This window comes from Lynx canadensis, chromosome B3, assembly GCF_007474595.2.
Source record: "Lynx canadensis isolate LIC74 chromosome B3, mLynCan4.pri.v2, whole genome shotgun sequence".
NCBI classification, from domain to species: domain Eukaryota; kingdom Metazoa; phylum Chordata; class Mammalia; order Carnivora; family Felidae; genus Lynx; species Lynx canadensis.
Genome location: NC_044308.2, coordinates 71,553,771 through 71,569,097, shown reverse-complemented (window position 1 = coordinate 71,569,097; position 15,327 = coordinate 71,553,771). Strand labels below are relative to the sequence as shown.

Sequence of the window (15,327 nt, the reverse complement as noted above, 5' to 3'; positions counted from 1 at the left end):
CCAGAAATGTAGTCTCAACTGGTTGGTTAGGAAATTTCTGGTCAGCACCAAGGCAATAATCGTTCAGATGGGCTCTTTTCGCACCCCAAAGGAAGGTGAGGTAATTGGCATGATAAGCCTTCACTGCTCTTCCCTCTAAAGGAAAGTGACCCTCCCTGAAACAATCCTTTGCTTTCTTTTGCTAAAATTTCCTTGCTCCACAGCCCTGACTAGAAAAGTCTTCCCTTTTGTACAGCTCTTTGGAGCTCCTTTCTGATGTGGTTTTGGGGTGGTGGGGGTCCAGAGCTGAAGGCCAAGAAAGAATTCTTAAGACATTTTTGGTGCAAAAAAGTGATTTTATTAAAGCATGAGGATAGGACCCACAGGCAGGAAGAGCTACACTGGGGTTGTAAAGGATGACTGATTATATACCTTCATGTTGAGAGGGGGTGTGGGACAGCCTAAGTCTCTAAGGAATTTGGAAGCAAGGTTTCCAAGACCTTGAGGGGCTAGCTGCTGTTAGGAAAAGATCATTTACTACTGTCTAGTAAAATGTTAGTCATGAGACTCTTCAGGTGAATAGCAGTGGGCCATATGCTTGGAAGATGATTCCTAACATATACCTTGGGGGGGGAGGGTAGAGAAAAAGGAAGTTTCCAAAGGGATTTTTACAGGGTCCTGGAGATCAGGCTAATGTCAAGCTAAGGTTGCCTTTCGCCTCTAGCAAAGTATGTGCCCCAATTTTTTCCCTATATTTCTTTTGCCTTTGTTCTCCACATCAGGATGAGTCATTCAATAAGGTGCTATGACTTTGGGCTTACAGACTATTTTTAGCTAAAACAAAGGAAGAACAGTGTGGGGCTGGCAGGTTATGGAAAGATGACCAGGAAAAGTATAGTAAACAAAAGTAAAGTTTGTTATGCATAGTTAAGTTTGTGCCTTCTCCATTGATAAAAAATAATAATCTTTATGCCAAAGAGTCATCTTTTAGGGTGTTATATTCTGGTCTCCTATAAGAAAAAATCCTGTTAGCCTAGCTCGAATCTCATGACCATCATTTGGCCCAGTAGAGGAGATTGGGAACCTTGATGGATAACTCCACCAATACTGCATGATAAGGGAGCATGAGGCAAGCTGAGGGAAAAATACAAGCTGGCATATCCCACTCCCCAGGTGGAATATGTGTGATATTCCTCACATGCTCCTGGCTACCCAAGAACAAAGGAAAGAGGTTTAAGTGCTTGCCATGGTGATGTGGGAAAGTAAGGCAAAAGCGAAATTAAATTCCCTTACTGTAAGCAGCCCATTGACAAGCCTTTGAGACCAGCAGAGTGATCTCCCTACCGGAGCTCAGCTGCCTTGATGATGACACTTTGCTTTGGGCAACAGGAACCTTGGCTTAACATTTTCCAAATTTAGGGGAGCCTGGGTGGCTCAGTTGGTTAAGTGTCTGACTTTGGCTTAGGTCATGATCTCGTGGTTTGCAAGTTCAACACCTCAGCTGTGCTGACAGCCTGGACCCTGTTTCAGATTCTGTGTCTCCCTCTCTCTGTCCCTCCTGGGCTCATGCTTTGTCTCTCTCCGTTGCTCTCTCACTCTCAAAAATTACATAAACATTAAAAAATTAAATAAAACAAAACATTATCCCAACCTCCAGGATCCTGTAAGTCTACTTCCTTTATGTCAAGTGCCCCAGGATATATGCTGGCAATCATGCTCCAGGATTATAGCCCCTCTGATATCCATCTGAAGAGTCTCATGACTGAGGTTTTATTAAATGGTAATAAGTGGTGTTTCCCTAGCAACAGCTAGCCCCTCAAGGTCCTGGAAATCTTGCTTCCAAAATTCCTTACAGACTCTATCCCTGATCCCTTCCAACCTGAGAGTATATAATGAGTTACCCTTCACGACCCCTGTGCAGCTCTTCCTGCCCATGGGTCCTGTCCCCATGCTTTAATAAAATCATCTTTTTGCACCAAAGACATCTTCAAGAATTCTTTCTTGGCCATCGGCTCTGGACCCCACGAACCCCCCCCATCACCCCAAGACTTCACCACTGCACACAAAAAGGGGAAGAATAGGAAGGGGAACATGAACCCCAATATTTATAGCAGCACTATCAACAATAGCCAATGTATGGAAAGAACCCAAATGCCCATAGATGGATGAATGGATAAAGAAGATGTGGGGGCGCCTGGGTGGCGCAGTCGGTTAAGCGTCCGACTTCAGCCAGGTCACGATCTCGCGGTCTGTGAGTTCGAGCCCCGCGTCGGGCTCTGGGCTGATGGCTCAGAGCCTGGAGCCTGTTTCTGATTCTGTGTCTCCCTCTCTCTCTGCCCCTCGCCCGTTCATGCTCTGTCTCTCTCTGTCCCAAAAATAAATAAACGTTGAAAAAAAAATTAAAAAAAAAAAAAAAGAAGATGTGGTATATATACACAATGGAGTATTGCTTGGCAATCAAAAAGAATGAAATCTTGCCATTTGCAACTACGTGGATGGAACTGGAGGGTGTTATGCTAAGCAAAATTAGTCAGAGAAAGACAAATATCATATGACTTCACTCATATGAGGACTTTAAGAGACAAAACAGATGAACATAACGGAAGGGAAACAAAAATAATATAAAAACAGGGAGGGGGACAAAACAGAAGAGACTCATAAGTATGGAGAACAAACTGAGGGTTACTGGAGGGGTTGTGGGAGGGGGGGATGGGCTAAATGGGTAAAGGGCATCAAGGAATCTACTCCTGAAATTACTGTTTGCAGTATATGCTAAGTAACTTGGATGTAAATTAAAAAACATAAATTAAAAGAGGGGGAAAAGAATAGGGGCACAGTTGATTGAGCATCTGACTCTTGGTTTTGGCTCAGGTCATGATCCCAGGGTTGTGGGATGAAGCCCTGAGTTGAGCCCTGTGGAGACCTGTGCTGAGTGTGGAGCCTGCTTAGGACTCTCTCTTTCTCTCTCTCTCTCTCTCTCTCTCTCTCCCTCTCCCTCTCCCTCTCCCTCTCCCTCTCCCTCTCTCTCTCCCTCTTCCTCTCTCCACTGCTTGCACACTCTCTCCCTCTAATAAAAGGATAGTTCCTGACAGGAAATGAATATGCAGCTATTCAAATGGGGTTAAAGAAGTGGATGTGGGAAAACCCAAGCAACAACATAAAGCTATTATACTAATTGGGCTTAAATCCATTTTCCTCCTATACTGTTTTGGACCATCATCTTTTTATTTTCTTTTTATTTTTTTTTATGTTTACTTATTTTTGAGAGAGAGACAGAGCATGAGTTGGGGAGGGGCAGAGAGAGAAGGAGACACAGAATCCAAAGCAGGCTCCAGGCTCCGAGCTGTCAGCACAGAGCCCAATGCGGGGCTTGAACTCACAAACTGTGAGATCATGACCTAAGCTGAAGTCAGACACTTAACCGACTAAGCTGCTCAGGTGCTCCTATCATCTTTTAACACTTTAACAAAAGGAACTTTCAAAGTTTTTTAAGTGGGGTATTTGTGAAAACTTACTGTGGGTGACCAGAAAAGACCATTCTGAAATATGACTATAGGAAACCAAAATATGCCACCACAAAATATTCCACTACATTTTTAAAAGTTTATTTATTTATTTTGAGAGAAAGAGAACACAAGCAGGCTAGAGGTAGAGAGGGAGAGAGAGAATCCCAAGTTGACAGTGAGGAGCCCGATGTGGGGCTCGAACTCACCATCCTGACCTGAGTCGAAATCAAGAGTGGGACTCTTAACAGGATGAACCACCCAGGCACCCCTGCCATTACATTGTGAAGCAGCTTTTATCAACTGAGAAAAACAATCAGTATTCCTCCTCATATGTAGATTGATTATTGATACAGAACTACTGGTTTAACACTAATCTCTTGTGAGTTTGGTTTGTATAGGTCATCATCTCCCCACTGTCTGCTCATCCCCAGGTGCACTGAAAAATTGCAAACCTGTGGTGTTGCTCTTGGCACAGGATGACCAACCTAGATTCATTGGCTACTCATTGAGGCCAGACCTCTAGGACTAGGAGCACAGCCGCCTCACTGAAAATGTTCATACCTTGGTCTTTTCTCTGATTGTTTCAGGACTGGAGTCTTTCAACAATGCAAGAGGCTGAAGAACACAAGGTACTTTAGTGTTTAGTATTTCTCCTCCCCATACCTGCCTGAGGCAAAATTATATGAAGTGAAAACTTATCTTTCTCTGAATCTCTCTTCCCCATTTAGCAAACAGAATTTTCGTGGACTCTGCTTACTTGTGTCCTCAACAGTTCATTTTGCAATTCACTTCCTCTTTTCTCCAACAAAATTGAAGTCTTAAGACCCATTCTTGAAGGTTGCGTTTTAAAGTCCTGTATTGGACTCTATTTCTCTGCCTAGTGAAAATGGTTATTATCAGGTAAACTCATTTCTGTGATTATCTTCTACTTAATGTATTATTCCTCAAGAAACATAATGCCTTAACCTATCCAAAATGCATGCATTTCCTTAGAGATATGTTTGATGAATGAGTCCAGTAACGCACACCTTAACCCTACACTCAGCACAAATCATATCCAAGCATAATCTGCATCACACACCCTGTAACACCTATACCAGTCACAGAACACATACTCTGCACATATAGCATGTATAAATTTCGTACACATTGGAATGATATAATTTATTTAAGGAAGAGAAGATCATTTAGCTCAGGGAGGTGTAAGGAGAGTCATTATCAGGAAAATCCCTGGTTCAGTAAAAAAGAAAAGCCATAAGAGGTAAATCTTAAAAAAAAAAAAAATGTAAGAGCAAATCAGGTAAATGAGGGCAGAAAGGTATTCAGGGTAGAGAAACAACACAGGCAGTTTTAATATCAAGAAACCTTGTGGTACATAACTCCAGTCGTGAGAAAACATTGGCACATACATGCAAAGGAAGGAGTAGCCAGCGCTGTTGATGTAGGCATCAGGCTACCACTTGGGAAGTAACGGGCACTCTACTAAAACCTGGGGGTGTGGGTAGACTTTCTAATTTTTGATGTCTAACAATTGGATGTCCTCTATGCTGTCCACATACCCATTCATGCCACAGTGGAATTCAATGTAGCTGTAGCTGCTATGCTCTCTGTAGCCCTTTTTGTTACTCTCCTGGTAGCACTGGAGGATTTTGAAGGGATGCTGGGCCCATATATATACATTTCTGTAACGATCTCTCCACTTCCTGAGGCATATATGCTCGATTTTGTGCCACAAGGTATAGATGAAGGTGTGATAGTTCCTGTCTTTTGGAGCTCCTCTTTCCCTCATGAGATCATCGCATTTGTAGTCGCTGAATTTCCAGCTTGTGCTCAGGTAGTGCTGCTTCATGAATTCCCTCCAGGAAAGGTTCTGGCTGTGTATAAGCAGCCCACATAGGGGAAATAGCAGGGCCAAGATAGGGCCAAGGACCTTTAGAGAGGATGCCATCTCAGTCACCAGGGCCACCTGTGAGTCCACAGCAGGGAGAGAGGAAAGCATTATTTCAGCTGCCCTAAGAGCTGACCTCCAACTTAAAATTCCTTCCCTGCCAGTGTAGGCACTTGGGCCCAATTTTATCATTTTGTTCCCAGGCTTGAAGGTGATGAATCTCGTTAGATAATAAAGTTTATGAGAACTGAAATTATGCTAGAGCCTGAGTGAGACAAACACAAAATTGTAAAAAATAGGTGGAGTTTATTTTGAGGATTTCAAACACCTCCTGTCTGCCCTCTCTTCCACTCCAACCAATCACCCTCTAGCTAATTCTGTCTTACAGTGCGGATCAGTTCTCAGAAGAGCGTGAGTCTGAAAAAAAAAATGGCATTTTAAGCTGTATGGCTGTGAAGTGGAAAGGATTGCCACCTTTTAAGGGAATGCAGAAGATGAGTGAAGACTTGGGTGATATTTTCCAAGCAAGAAGGTTTTGGTTCCCTCAGACCCCAGGCTACAGTTACACTGATTCTGCAAGATGGTGTTTATCTAATCCTGCCTTCCTTATAACACTTCCCCAAAGCCTGTTATCACTTCTGACTACCCACATACTTTCTCAGAGGCCGTTTACCTAGTTATCATAGTTATAAACAATCTTGATCTATTGTTAAGAATGCCATCATATAGGAGCTCCAGTTCTGAAATATAATTTTAATCAATCCTGTACCAAGATTGAAACTACCCTCACAGGAGCTACCCTGGCCAAAATTAGGGCATAGAGGTGTGTGAAAAAGTTTCCCCTTTAAACCAGCTCTCTGTCCTCATTTACCATGGGGAGTGGAGCTGGCCCTATGGAATCTCTAACCTGATTCTCAACTCTCTGAGCACTTGTGTCCTCAAATCTGCGTAATAATAGCTGCCTCACAGACTTGTGAGGGACTCTAACAAGATATGCATGTGAGAGCCCTAAAAGGTGTCACAATAGTATATTGATTGTTTTGAATTGAAGCTACTTGGAAAACAGCCAGTACAAGGACACTCAGACCCTCCTCTGTCCCCCTAAAAGCAGAAAATGAATCTCATATGAAAGGTACCCTCCTTATACTAAGAAATAAAAAGATATTCTTATCACCAAAGATAGAGATTTTACTTGCTTAAAATTATTTTTAAAGTAGGTTCTATGCCTAACGTGGGACTCGAACTTTTAACCCTGAGATCAAGAGTTGCATGCTCCACTAACTGAGCCAGCCAGGCAACCCACCAGAGATTGGAATTTTAAAGCCAAGTAAGCTGAATAAACAAACTTTATTCCTTTTTACGAATCTACTATTTCAGCCCAGATTCTGCTTAGAATTCCTTACTAATTGGAACTCCCAAACATTTGTTTTCTCTCTCCTGTCAATTCCTCACAAATGTATTGTCTCACTATTTAAAATGTATAAAAGCTGCCTGCCTCAGTCATTTACTTGGGGTCTCCATTTCATTACTGGGCCTCCATGTGCACATAATAAAACTTTGGTGTTTTTCCCTCCTGCTAAATCTTATTTCATTTTAATTCTTAAACCAGTTGGAAGTATCTTGAAGGATGGAAGGAAATTTTTTTCCTCCCCTATTGTGTAAAGTGCTACATCGAGCATAGAAGACAGAATAGGCACTTGCTCATTTCTGGCACCCTATACCTGGCCAAAGGTCCTAACCAGGATGAAAGATCAGGATTCAAGTTGCTTCAAAATATTATGCTTGGAAAGATTGGAGGGGTTGACAGGACAGACTGTATCAGTGGGATTACTCCTGAGTTGAATTCAGGTCTTTGCTTCTTACAAACTGGACCACTTTCCAATCTTAACTCTACCGTCTAGAAGTTCAGTCAGGCCCCTTCCAGTGTTCCTGGGCCTTTCCCCTCAAGCATCCTCAGCACCAACCCTAAATCTAACTCACTCTGTTCAGATCCAACACTCACGTGTCACTGGTGGTGGAAATCAGTATGTGGATCTGAAGAGCAGAGAGCCAAGAAGTCTGTGGCAGTGAAGAGAGGAATAGCAGTGAGAGGTACAGCACTCCACCGATTAATAGTGGGGGTGGGGAGAGAGGGAACAGACTTACTAAGTGAACCTGTTCCTGTACCTTCTCATCTAGAACACTTGGGTTCACTCTGAGAATAGCCTGGAGCAAAGGTGTCCAACATCAAAGACTCACTTGAGGGCACAAAGGAACGGCAAGGCTCTGGGGAGAGGTAATACTGAAGAAGCGTTGTCTGGAGTTATCAGGAGACAATCAGAGATTTATCTCCTAAATTCACATCCCAAAAAACCTCTGGGGAAAATTCCCTGGATGACTAGGCTATGGTCTATGGGAACATCAGTGAAAAACAAAACAAAACACCTCTGGAGTTGTGAACTGTGGAATCTTCATTGAGAGATAAAGAGGGTATGTAGTCCAAGGTGCAATCTATGGATAAAGTGAGATCCTTGAATGTGCTTTCCATTAATGAATTTTTTTAACCTTTTTTAATGTTTATTTATTTTTGAGAGAGGGAGAGAGAGAGAGAGAGAGAGAGAGAGAGAGAGAGAGAACACGAGCAGGGGAGGGGCAGAGAGAGAAGGAGACACGGAATCCAAAGCAGGCTCCAGGCTCTGAGCTGTCAGCACAGAGCCTGACATGGGTCTCAAACTTGCAAACCATGAGATCATGACCTGAGCCAAAGTTGGATGCTTAACCGACTGAACCACCCAGGCGTCCCTATCAATGCATTTCTTTGAGGGCTACTCCCAGCTAAGCCACCTTGGTTGAGTTTCTCACTGGGCCACCTTATCATCAAATTGTCATGAACGGTAGCAAAGCATACCACTCCAAATTATACCTCTTTGGCATAAGGATTATTTAAGCTGGTTATTTTTAAGAAGCCACAAGCCCAGGAGAAGCTCTGAAACCCGGGAGTGGAAGTTACCCTTTTGTAAGGGACATTTAGGAAATCTCCATTTGTGAGAGTATCTCACTGTTAGTACCAGGAAGAGAAGGCTGACTCTAAATCACAAGAAACTCTTACCAATGGAGAAGGCACAGACTTAAATATACACAAGAAACCTTAACTTTGTTTGCTGCGCTTTTCCTCATAACCTCCCTTAACTGGCCTCCCCACTCCCACTGCAATATCTTTCTTTTGTCCTTTTTTTTTTTTAACATTTATTCATTTTGAAAGACAGAGAGAGAGAGAGAGAGAGCACTAGAGGTGCAGAAAGAGAGGGAGACACAGAATCCAAAGCAGTCTCTGAGCTGTCAGCACAGAGCCCGACACAGGGCTCAAACTCACAGACTGCAAGATCATGACCTGAGCTGAAGTCAGACGCTTAACTGCTTAACCCACTGAGCCACCCAGCACCCATTTCTTTTGTCTTTAGCTGAAGATGGTATTTAAGGTGGTGGCTTCAGTCATTTTGGGAAGTTTTACTCAGTTTTTCTGACTATCCACAATATATACAAGAGATACACATGTTGTTGAATTTCTGTATGTTTTTCTTTTGTTAATCTGTTTTTATTACAGAGGTAATAAAAGAACCTAGACGGTGTCAACCAAAAATTGTAAGGAGGCAATGATTAAGCAAAAGCATTTATTTGAGATCCAGAATTGTAATTTGGGGTGCTCTGATCACACAACCCAAATAGTGTCCCACAAGAGAGCAAAAGTCAGGGATTTTAGAGACAAAAGAGGAATGCTGTTATACATTGTTTACAAAGAATTTTGATTGGTGTTGTTGACAGAAAATTAATATTGGCTAAACAAAATTGGTTGCTAAAGCTATCACTATGCAAAGGTACAATTGATACTGTAGCAAGTTGCAGGTGTTCTGCAGAGTCTTTAGAGTATTTATGAGTTGACCCAGTTCAAAAGTTCATGACTCCACCGAATGAGGACATAGATAAAGGCCACCTCCTTAATGGTCTCCCTGCTCCATTTTACCCACCCCCCTGACCTAAGTGACTATTTATTTTTGTTTTCAAGTAAACTCTACCCCCAATATGAGGCTCAAACTCATGACCCTAACATCAAGAGTCACAATATGTACCAACTGAGCCAGCTAGTCACCCCATAAGTGATTTTATTTTATTTCACTGCTCACAGAGAGTAAAGGGAAATTTTTGTTGTTGTTTTATAGTCATCACGTTCAGTTCATACCCAGAGCTTATCTTCAAAGCATATTAGTAGCAATGCCATCCTGGTATATAGTGTCCTGATCTTCTCTTTGAATGGGAGCTATGTCATTAGGATTAGGTAGAGAAGTATTGGCACTTATAGAAACACATTTGGATTTACAGAAACTCTGGTGCACCTCAAAGCCCAGCTCATGTCAAGTTTTCCTTGAATAATTGGTAATTGTGTGCTGAGAGACTGAATGGGAGTTGTCTCAGGGTGTACTGCAAGTCCAATTACTCTCTAGTATTTTTGGGTGAAGAGGGAGAGTAAAAAGGCAGGAATTTTGGGCACCTGGGTTTGGAGATTTGAAAGATGACTCTGAGAAGAATTAAGGTGGCCATCATGTGGCCACATATCAACAGCCCTTTCTAACAAGTTCCTGTGATCTGCTGAATCAGGTAGTGACTTAATGAACACAGAGAGAGGCAGTGGGGAGAAACTATGAGGACTATTGTGTGAAGGTGCAAGCTCAGAAAGAGATCCATGGGTTTCCAATACCGTATATTTTACAGTACATTCTAGGACATGAGTGAGTAATTCTGAGAATTACAGGAAGCAATGCATGGAAAAGTAGCTTTTTTAAATTATTTTTTTAAAAGTTTTTGTTTAATGTTTATTTATTTTTCAGACAGAGAGAAACAGAGCATGAACGGGGGGAGGGTCAGAGAGAGGGAGACAGAGAATCTGAAACAGGCTCCAGGCTTTGAGCAGTCAGCACAGAGCCTGACGTGGGGCTCGAACTCGCGACCACAAGATCGTGACCTGAGCCGAAGCCAGACGCCTAACCAACTGAGCCACCCAGGCGCCCCAAAAGTAGCTTTTTAAAAAAATTTTTTTTAATGTTTATTTATTTTTGAGACAGAGAGAGACAGAGTGCAAGTGGGGGAGGGGCAGAGAGAGAGGGAGACACAGAATCTGAAACAGGCTCCAGGCTCTGAGCTGTCAGCACAGAGCCCGATGCAGGGCTCGAACCCACGAACCATGAGATCATGACCTGAGCTGAAGTCGGACGCTTAACTGACTGAGCCACCCAGGCACCCCCAAAAGTAGCTTTTTTTAAACAATAAAGTGTTATGTTGATATCAGTTGTTGATAATATTGGTTGATAATATCAGGTTGTTGTAGCCCAGTCATTTCTAGTTTTAACTACTTCATCCAGTGTTTCTGAAATAAGTGTGATATTCTACTTTTGATGTGGAAGAAAAATTGTGAACCAAAGCATACATCCACACATTCAACTATGGGCTAAGCCATAAATTCTACGGCTTCTCTGAAATAAAGCCAGTTGGGAAACAACCTGAACTGAACTGTAGGAACATATCCCTTTATATCTGCAGAAATCAACTACCAAAGCAACCCAGGAAAGTGAGTTAACCATTGTTTCTGAGAGCTGTTCATTTGGTCTGCTTCCTAGAGTTCTACCAGCTTTTGTAATAGAAGCTGCTTGGGTTGTGGCTTCTGATTTGAGTTCCTAAAGAGATATTATCCTTGAATACAAATTTAAAACCATTTGTTAATTATATTCTTTCTTTAAACATTTTCCTTGACTTTAGCTCCTTTCTATTAATTCCTTGATATATCCTTTTCTTGACCATTATTCAGTTTTTCAGTGTTTTGGTACAGCTGTTTCCCAAAAACATAGTGATAAATTTTCTCATGCAGATGATCATTATGTCTCAGGGTGTCTTAACCTGGAATCCAGGGGCTTCCAAGAACCACAGGAATGGAATTTATAGGATCCATGAACTGGTATGGGGTGTCAACCTTAAAAAACAAAACTACCAGTTATTCTACCAGCAAAAATGGGCTTATTCAGGAATAGCAGAGAATTATAATCAAGGACAAGCAAGCTACAGCAAAACCATAGGCCAGTCCCCTGAACAAAGGAGAGGAACACTTGTTTCTAGAGGAAAGGAAGAAGTTTGGAAGCCTGTTATAAACAGTCCATTGGCGTAAACTAGGAATTGGAGGTGTAATGGCTTTTCATTGGCTGGGTTGTGACAGTCTTAATTGGCTGGGCTGTTCCCTAGTAGGGAGGGAAAGCCTATCTTCCTGCTGGGATTGTAAAGTATTAAGACTTGCAAAGTAGGATCTGTAATTGACGTGAGTGGCAGGGTATGAGAGCGCCCCCTGCTGGCCTCCCCACGCCATTCTAAACCAGGTTTCCTTTTTATTTTCACAGGGGGGAAAATTAACATCTTTATTTTCACTAACCTGCAACTGAAATTTAACAATTCTTTCACTTTTGGGAGCGCTTGACTGGTTCAGTCGATACAGCACGTGACCCTTCATCTTGGGGTTCGAGTTCGAGTCTGATGTTGGGTGTAGAGATTACTGTAAAAAAATAAAATTAAAAAACAAAAACAAAAACAAAAAACAAAAAAACAATTATTCACTTTTGAATTAAAAACAGTGGAAATCTTTGATATCAGTTTATAGTCATTGCAAATATCTCAAAATATTTTGCACTGATCATACTCAAAACTACAGTAGTGATTAGACCCCCTTTAGATATTATTACTTAATGCACTAATAAACACATATATTACTATATCACAAACTTTAAATATTTTATTTAATTTCATTTAAAATCCAATGTATTTTATTTTGTGCATTTAAAAATATTCTCTTGTTCTTAATTATTATTGTTATTCTCATTCATTGGCTTCACCAGAATGCCAAAGGGGTGTATGATACAATTGAGCTTAACACCTCTCCCCTTGGGGATGGCAGAGTAATGTAACAGAAGAAATGGGATTCCTAAATAACTTATACCACTTACCTGGGAATTCTTAAATGAGAGACAAATAAAATGCTTTGTTCTAGCCTTTCCATAATTAACCCCATCTTGATTGTCTGGACAGTTGTGATAAATGTTATCTTTTATTATTCATAATGTTCTAATTAAAATCTTCCATAACTATTTATGCAGAGAGAAATGGTATGTAAGAAAAAAAAAGACAATTCATTATTTTTATTAGGCTTTGGATGAATTTCTGAAGTCTCAGTAAAAACACATTCAGGCAGAAATACACTTGTGCCTTAATACTTCTCTTATAATTTCTCTTGCTAATTTGCTTTATGCCAGTTTATTTGTCACAACAGTCAAAGAACCTGGAAACGAAGGAGGGAAAATTTTGCTACCTCTACACTTGAAAACAGTAGGTAATACAGGGTCTGATACATTACTGAAGGATTGAAGGTCAGTAGAACATAAGCAGAGGGCATACAGACAAGAGTCGATGGTAAATTCCACAAGTGAGTTATGTGCCCAGCATGGGTTGTTTCTTTTATTCATTTATTTTTTAAGGTTGCCTTTTTTAAAGTAACCTCTACACCCAACATGGGTCTCAAGCTCATGACCCCCAGATCAAAAGTTGTATGCTCTTCCAAGTGAGCCAACCAGGCACCTCAGGTTGTTTCTTTTACTTACCGACTCTCACGACTACTTGGATTGAGCCAAGGACAGAATTCTTTTCTCATCCTTCCTCCTCACTCTAAATATACATTTCCAAACACATCTTTGGGAGGAAAATAGGTAGATTAACAGGAAAAAAAGAAAACAGGTTTAATTGTACACATGCATTGTGATGAAGAGGTTCACTGACCAGCTAGAGATAGAAGTTTATAAACCAACTTAGTTAGGGGAAAAAGAGTGGGGAAAGACTTCCAAGGGAAAAACAAATGGGCTTTTAGGGAAGACAAATGAAGGGTTCTGATAAACCTCATCTACACAGTTTCCTTTCCTTTCCTTTCCTTTCCTTTCCTTTCCTTTCCTTTCCTTTCCTTTCCTTCCCTTCCCTTCCCTTCCCTTCCCTTCCCTTCCCTTCCCTTCCCTTCCTCTTTCTTTTTCTCTTTCTTTCTTTCTTTCTTTCTTTCTTTCTTTCTTTCTTTCTTTTGACATTTTATTTATTTATTTTTGAGAGAGAGCCATGCATGAGCTGAGAAGGGACAGAGAGAGAGAGGGGAACAGAGGATCTGAAGCGGACTCTGTGCTGACAGCAGCGAGCCTGATGTGGGGCTTGAACTCAAGAACTGTGAGATCTTGACCTGAGCTAAAGTGAGATGCTCGACTGACTGAGCCACCCAGGCAACTCTACACAGTTTTTTTGAAACACCTCCTGTCTGGAGACTGCTTTGGAGGGAAGTTAGTGGTGGCCATTTTTTTAGGAGGCTCTGCTTTAGTCAAATGATGGAAATTCAGTTAAGATTTCTTTCTGCTGAAGCTCCTTTTGTTTTTTTCCCCTGTCTTGGCTACTGTGAACAATGCTGCAATGAACATAAAGGTGTGGGTATCTCTTTGAGATCTTGATTTCAATTCCTTTGTATAAACACCCAGAAATGAGATTTCTGGATCAAAGGATAGTTCTATTTTTAATTTTTTGAGGAGTCTTCATGCTGTTTTCCATAATGGCTGCACCAGTTTACATTCCCACCAGTAGTTAGCAGGGTTCTCTTTTCTGTATATCCTCACTCTTTTGTCTTGGACTCAGCTCTTGTATCGTGATGTCATCAACTAGGGATCCCTGGAGGCATGTACATTGCCTGCATGATTTGTGTTGAGCCCCCACAGACATTTCCCCAACCAGAGCCAATCTTGTGGGCGGACTGGCCCTTGTGGCTCTTATTATGATGGCAGGATACATCTCAGCAACAACCATTGTGAACTTGGAAAAAACAAAGCTTATTAATCATATATTCTGGAAGGTACATGGCACACTCAAAGTCATACAGTGAGCTCTTGTGTAGAGAAGGAGTGTGCAGACTCTGCCTTTGTTGGAGTCATGGGTGGTATGCCTACAATTTTGAGAGTTTAGTTTTTATTGGTGAATTTAAAATATAAGAGGGGGAATTAAAGCTTGGGAAAGGAAAAGCAGGGTCACACAAATGGTCAGTTATCTAGGCCATCCAGGGCTAAAAGGGGAAGTTCATGGGTGGGACAGCATAGCTCCTTTTTTAGCTGTAAAGCTAGCGGTATGTTTATTTGAGATGGATGTCTTTGGAATGGATGCCTTGGCAATCAAAAGCTTACTGTCAGGCACCTCTGTTACAATTTAAAAAGCTAATTGTCTGGCACTTTTCACTCACCTATTATTATTTTTATTTTTTATGATGGCCATCCTATAACAGGTGTGAGGTGATATGTCAATGCAGTCTTGATTTGCACTTCCCTGATGGTTAGTGATGTTGAATGGATAAGGAAAGTGTGTGATAAAGAAAATGTGGTATTAATATACAATGGAATGTTATTCAGCCTTAAAAAGGAGGGAAATCCTGTGATTTTTGACAACATGGATGGACGTGGTGGACATTATATTGAGTGAAATAACCTAGACACAGAAAGACAAATACTGTATGATCTCACTTATATGTGGAATCTAAAATAGTCAAACTCATAGAAGCAGAGTACAGTGGTGGTTACTAGGGGCTTGGGAGGGTAGGGGAAATGTGGAGATGTTCATCATGAATAAATAAGTTCTGGAGATCTGATGTATAGCATACTGACTGTAGATATGTTAAAACAAGATAACAGGCCCAAAATGGAGTTGCTTATGCTAAGCCCCACATCATCAAATTGAGACTTAAACTAGTTTTGGCTCTCCCAGAAACCAGAAATTGTTTGATGCACTAGTTAAACAATCTGCCTAATAGATTCCTACCACTCCCTTAAAGAAAGTTACCTTGCAATATAGGACCTGCTTTTTTGCCTAGTATAACAT

The 15,327-nt window shown here is 41.3% G+C and overlaps 1 protein-coding gene across 1 annotated transcript; it reads right to left on the bottom strand.

The window, feature by feature from the left end:
- Nucleotides 1-4,995: 4,995 nt before the first annotated feature.
- EDDM3B (epididymal protein 3B) lies at nucleotides 4,996-5,433 on the bottom strand. Its single transcript, XM_030320319.1, has one exon. The coding sequence runs from the start codon at nucleotides 5,431-5,433 to the stop codon at nucleotides 4,996-4,998; it is 438 nt and encodes a 145-aa protein (XP_030176179.1).
- Between the last annotated feature and the right edge of the window lie 9,894 nt (nucleotides 5,434-15,327).